The 6,206-nt window shown below is 35.4% G+C and overlaps 1 protein-coding gene across 2 annotated transcripts; it reads right to left on the bottom strand.

Moving 5' to 3' along the window:
- Window positions 1–253: 253 nt before the first annotated feature.
- On the bottom strand, window positions 254–5,532 carry LOC21409672 (elongator complex protein 5). 2 transcript variants are annotated; one of them, XM_010110549.2, is made up of 9 exons: window positions 5,051–5,532; window positions 4,858–4,950; window positions 4,489–4,628; window positions 4,326–4,372; window positions 2,883–2,952; window positions 2,187–2,413; window positions 1,948–2,037; window positions 1,488–1,563; window positions 254–1,291 (listed from the first exon to the last, which is right to left on the bottom strand). In XM_010110549.2, the coding sequence occupies exons 1-9, from the start codon at window positions 5,215–5,217 to the stop codon at window positions 1,101–1,103; spliced, it is 1,101 nt and encodes a 366-aa protein (XP_010108851.1). In that variant the 5' UTR covers window positions 5,218–5,532; the 3' UTR covers window positions 254–1,100. The 2 variants fall into 2 exon arrangements, with proteins under 2 accessions (XP_010108851.1, XP_024029623.1); XM_024173855.1 differs by having other exon boundaries at window positions 254–854.
- Window positions 5,533–6,206: the final 674 nt, after the last annotated feature.

The raw sequence follows: 6,206 nt of genomic DNA, 5'->3' as shown, positions 1-6,206 counted from the left end.
ATATTAATTAATAATAAAAGATAAAAGCCGAGACCTATACTCTCTTAAATATTTGTCTCATTTTTCCTAATAATATTTCTAAAGATTATAAGGAGTTGTATTTTTAATCGACCAGTGTTCAATCATTGCTATGGGGCGCAGGACCTTAAATTAACTATTGGTATTCTGATTTTTTTTTTTTTTTTAATTTTCTGGTCTAGTCTCACGTATGAAACTAGTTCATTTTACACTAACTTTTTTTTTTTTTTTTGGCTAGAATTATTTTATACTAGGTTGCTTTTTGTTAAGTGGTGATGTGACTTTCTATGATTTCTACGTTACGATTTATAAGTTTTCTTTTCAACTGCTCGAATTATTTTTATAATTTTATTTTGAGTCTTACGTCTCACCTCGTCAAGGCAAAACTCCCAAGTACCTGATTGTGCAATTTAAAACCTTGAAGGGAGGATTGACTTGAATGATTTTTTTTTAAATGGATATATATAATTCAAAATATGAAAAGGCATTACAAACACCAATTCATACATATAACTACTACTATAGGAAACACGGCACCACGAATAACCAGTTCCATCAGTAAACCCGAATGAAGCTCAAAGAAAAATAGTGTACCGGAAATAAAGATCCAACTTCCAGCCTTCATCTCAAAATATGTCGGCAGGTGTCCACCATGAAATATAATTCCTTGCGCCGTATCCGATACAAGGAAAAGATACAACTGAGGCTTCAATCAACTTCTGTATTATTATAGAAATCAACTTCAACAAGCAATTGATGTACCATCTAGCCCTGCAATCAATTCCAAGCTTTCGCCAATCTCCATTAATCGGTCCATAGCTTTGCTAACATCTGCCCTAGGATGGATAACAGCAAGAAATAATTTCCAAGGCAATTCATAGTAAAGAGCAACTACTGCCACCAGTAATTCATAGTAACTTTAAACATCCTAGATGATGTTTTATATACCTTCTATATCACATAGTTTACAGTGGGATAATTCATTTAGATGGTGAACTCAAACAACTGTCACTAGCAATTTCAAAAATAAAGGTAATAAAGAGATTAACAATTGCCAGTGACTAGTGAGAATGCAAACAAAATTATATATCCAAATCATAATCTGGGTCCTCATCAGAATCAGGCATCTCATCTTCTGAATCACGGAAATATATTATCTCGCCTTTGCTAGAATCATTCGTTTCTGATTTCCCGGTTGAAACAGATGTTATCTCATTTTTTGTATCCATAAGAGATCTTCGACCATCATAGATTTGTATAGGTTTACCATTCCCTACAAGTTCAAAAAAATAATACTAATAATAATAATAAAAAATAAAACATGAGCATAATAAAGACCAGGTACAGAGAGAAACTAAACTAATTTCCAATCTTCAACATAAGGGGGAAGAAAAAAAAAAAACCCAAGAGCTTATTCAACAGACAGAACCAAAACAAAGCAATGGTAAAAAATGCCTTTCTTGGTTTACCTTGATGTTCGAATGGAAGGACAACATTAGCCCTGTCAATTCGCTCCTTCTCTGAGAGCTGAAGATTAAACTGGACCTGTAGAAAAGAGCATCTCTTCTTCTTTATTATGTACAATGAGAAAAGCAAAAGTTATAGAAAAATGTAATTATTTTACATCTAAACTTCTAATGCCTGAGCCAATGAATGTAAATCAGCAAGTGCATTTCTTTGTGCGTGCAAGTTTAGTTCTATTTATGTACTAGTGCAACTCATTGCCTGCATAAAAATTAGCTGAATTTATAACAAAGTATTACATCTCATTCTACCCAGATTCCAGATAACTCATAATGATGCCCTATAATGTTAACATGAAAGTAATCAGTCAAATAAGGACTTCTAGTTCCAATTTAGAAACTACCGTCTACAAGAGAGATGAACAGAGTGGGGAAAAAGACTCCCGTTAAGATAAGAACAACTAACCTTCGGAATAAGGCCTTCATTTATCATTCCATTGTCAGATGAAACGGATGTAAAGTTAACATCTGACTGCTCTACACGAACCTCTTCACACTGAATTCAATATTACAAGGACATTAGATCAGATCAGCTAACTTAGTAAATAATTATGTGAGTGTGTGTGTGTGTCTTAAATAAACACGACACAATATGCACACACACAAATAGGGAACCAGAGATAGAGAAAGGAAGTGAGAGATCACCGCCACTCGAACTCGTCCATTTCTACGCTTGAATCGGACATGAAACTTCCCTTTAGCAAAACTTTGTTCAAGCAAAGGAAAGGTATTCATATTACTCCTCTGTCCATTTCCAAACTGATTTAACGGTTCTACACTGGCCACCATGGTGGAGAGGTACTCGAAAGCAGCAGTGACCCTGTCTTCATGAAGATCTGAATGTAACAGCCAAAAGATACTTGAAACCTGATCTGTAACCACAAAGATGAAGCTGCAGTTACAAATGGTTGCCTGTATATATCTACTGAACCATCGATTTATGTAATTTATGCGAAAACACCAATGTCATAATACATCACCTGAAATGTCAGCAAGGGTTGTAGATCAGGCTATAGTGCCAATAACATATGCACGGGTTGAATTCTACTCTATATCTTTCCATCTTCTACTTTATTAGGACATTTTCATCATTTCAGTTGTGTATGTCTCTGTGTGTGCGTGTCTATATATATACATATGTGTGTGTGTGATGCGTGTGTGTAAGATTTAATCACATTGTAATTATATTTAAGTTCAGTCAGGAAGTTTCAGTGATTAATTAAGAACTGCCAGGGGTGTCAATGCAATTTTCCCTAAGACAACATAAAAAATTGTGAAGAAAATATTTGACATCACTGCAGTTGGAACATGAATCAAGAGTAAAGTAAAACTGGTATATACCATGGCTACGAAGGTTGCTCAATAGGCCTGAAACTGATGACACCGACGCATGTCTTACCATTTCACTTACCTGGAAGTTGTATGAAAACAATTTACAAAAAGGTGGCAAGATGAACAATTAATAAATAAATAACAACTGGCCATAAAGGGAGAAACCAGCATAAATATTATACGCACACACATGGAGATACAAACAAAAACATTTTGCAAAATTAATGTTTAACATAGTAGTATCTAGTCCAGGACTCCAGCTGATATATATATATATATATATATACACGCACACACATGATTTTTTTTACTCACCGAAACTTTTAAAGCTATATAAGCATGCAACAATTAAATGGAAACGAATAATAGAACTTAAATACTTAAAGCAGAAAGAGTCTAATCAATTCAAAATTACTGCTACACAAAATTTTGAGGTATTGGCAATTTTGAAGTGACAATCCTGATTAGTGAATATCAGGTAGATATTATAGGTTAGTAAAGATAAAACCCTTCTTTTCTTTTTCTTCCTCAAGTTTCAAATTAAAATATTTTCCATCTGAAGCATTCAAACATCCTGATACATAGGAATAGGATAGTGTTTTATTGATGAGATGCTGCCAATGTTACAGTTTCATCAAAGTTTGAAATATGAACTAACCTATGAAACACCATCTATTGAGATTGAATTTTGCATTCATGACACCACATTTCAAGAATACTGACTACCCATAATTGAGAAAATAATCATATTTTAATTCCTTGGGAAAGGCAGGTGATGAATATGAATCAGAAGCAAGGCATCCACAACTGATCTTAGTTACCTTGCATTGCTAACCATTGATGCTTGTCACTACACATGCTGACTCCAATCCGAAAATGTCATACTGTATTCTGTAATCTAAATGCCATACCGTACTCTGTGACCTATTCTATTATATATCAATATCTGATTAATCCTAACCATTAGCGAGTCTAGGTTCTTTCTTAAACTTATAATCAATTAATGAGAAATTCTAGCACATGGTTCCAATAAAAGAATGTGGCCTATTAAATAAATTTCCATTAAGGAACAAAACATGAGCTCACATAAGCTTTTTCTTGGGAGAAAATGAACCCATTCCTAAGATATTTTCGTACATCATTAGCCCTTTGTAGGAAGTGGCAGATAACTCACAGTTAAATTCTGGTATATGCCTTTAAACTCGTCAGGAAATTTCCACACATCACAATGAAGCAGACTAAATGAGAAAGAAACATATTGTACTATCCAATTTCAGATAGAAGATTAACACTCCAACAATTACCAAAGAAAAACACTTGTTGCATAGGGCTAACTCAAACCTTCCTCCCAACCCCAAAAAGTATTTTCTTTTTCTTTGCCTGACCCCAAACGTACATGAAGCCCTTCAATACAAAAAATAAATACAATCACAATAACATGCCGCAAATTACCGAGTCTATTGCGGCAGAAAAACGAACTTTTCCTTGCCCAACCAATCCTACAATTATAAGGAAAAAAAAAACATTGAAAACGATTACTAGTACCTCCAAATACTCAATTTTTAAGGGAAAAACAATCAGCTGTATATCAACCATAATAACGGTAGAGAATTACCTTGACCAAGTTCGATTATCGTCGATAACAACTTATGCACATCCTTCACATTCTTACAAGAACTAGCTACATTGGAAGTTTCAAGAGAAAAACCATCTTTCCAACCGAGAGGATCTGAGTAACAATCCAAAATCTGAATCCTGTACGGTTTCATTACAAAGATGTGCCAATTTCAGTTTTTTTTTCAAAAAACATAAATAATAAAATAATAAGTTATTAATTGAAAAGTACATTTTCAATCTCAAATTTCCAAGATCGAAATAATACACGTAACAAAGCAGAAATTACATTCCATATTGTTTTCCCTCTTAATTTTCTAATCAACAGAACAGTGGAAAAAAATGTAAATGCACAGAAGAATCTCGTTACCATTTATGAGACGAAGAAATATCTACGCCTTTTCTCTTCAAGAAGTCCACATAAAACGACGGACTTCGACGAAACGCAACAAGTACGAGACCTCTGCAATTGAAAGAAAAAAGAAGGAAGAACATATTAACAGCTGAAAAATCGAAGAAGACTTAAAAATATCAAAGTTTGGAATTTAGAAAAGTGGATCGACCGTGACTGTGATTTTCCCGCCAAAATGTTGGAGGAGAGCTGAGAGAGAACGTGAGAGAACACGTCGAACCCAAAGGGCGAAGCGATGTTGTCCTTAATTGTGAGAGCGGGCGCGTGTTCTCCCTCTAACGCGCCGTCTCGCAGTGCTCGGCAAATCGAATCCGCCATTGTCACTGCTTTACTCTATGGCTTTTGTAGCTCAAAAACCCTAATTTGGGGGGCTGGGGGAGGGCGATTTTCACAGCTTTTGTGGGGCGGCGCCGGAGAAGTGTTGCGAGGTGGGTCAACCGGAGTTGGTTGAGGGGCGCGGAGTGGTAACGCTTGCTCGCAATGGACAACCGGGCATGGATTGGTTTACTGTGAAAACTATCGGCACACCCAAGATTGAGGGGCGCGGAGCGCTCACTGTTCTCCCGTTTTCCCGACCAAAACGGCGACGTTTTGGCCGAAAAGGTAAACAGTTATGAACAGTTCCCCTCTATCTTTTCATGACTTTTATGCCACTTACGTCAAATTATCATTTAAAAAGCACCTCAAAGACTTTTAACTCTTTTCTGTTCATTTTCTCTCTCTCCATCACATTTTCAACTCTCTTTCTCTCTCTCAAGTTTGACTTCTCTTTACTGAGTCTCTCTCTTCCTTACGCCATCATTTTCTCGTCGTTTATATTTTGGTTGTGCACCAGATCAAGGTTGGTATACAATTTTTTTTATTTTTCTTTTATTTCTTTCTTTTTAAATTTATTTTTCGGGAGACTTAGGGCCCGTTCACTTCGCTGATTCGAGTTTGTAATTCGAGTTGAGATGTGACTTTGTGTGAGAGCTTTTTACTGTAACAAAAAAGTTAGATGTGACTGTTTCTGAGAGCTTTTTACTGTAGCAAAACTCGAATTTTAAACTCGAATCGACGAAATGAATGGGGACTTAGTATATAGAACTCGAAAAAATGACTAGGTTGAACTTAATGTGATAGGAATTGATACTATCCTTCGTCAATTTGAGATTTTAGATGATTTATAATGGATATGTAAACTGATTGCAACGACCATTGCGTCAAAGACATAGTTGACCTTAGGAGTCATAGTATTGTGACTCATAGTGTTATATGTCTGATCATAATACTATGACTAATCAATCATAACAGTATGAGTCATTTTC

The sequence above is a fragment of the Morus notabilis genome, unplaced genomic scaffold (assembly GCF_000414095.1).
Source record: "Morus notabilis unplaced genomic scaffold, ASM41409v2 Scaffold518, whole genome shotgun sequence".
NCBI classification, from domain to species: Eukaryota; Viridiplantae; Streptophyta; class Magnoliopsida; order Rosales; family Moraceae; genus Morus; species Morus notabilis.
Note: the sequence above shows the minus strand (reverse complement) of the source record. Positions and strands in the feature narration are given on the sequence as shown.

Coding starts and splice junctions, on each gene's coding strand:
- LOC21409672 (XM_010110549.2), bottom strand. CDS start 5,217: ATGGCGGATTCGATTTGCCGAGCACTGCGAGACGGCGCGTTAGAGGGA. Junction 2,953..4,325: donor TTTCTGCCGCAATAGACTCG/GTAATTTGCGGC, acceptor TACAACTTCCAG/GTAAGTGAAATGGTAAGACA. Junction 2,414..2,882: donor GAGCAACCTTCGTAGCCATG/GTATATACCAGT, acceptor TTGTGGTTACAG/ATCAGGTTTCAAGTATCTTT.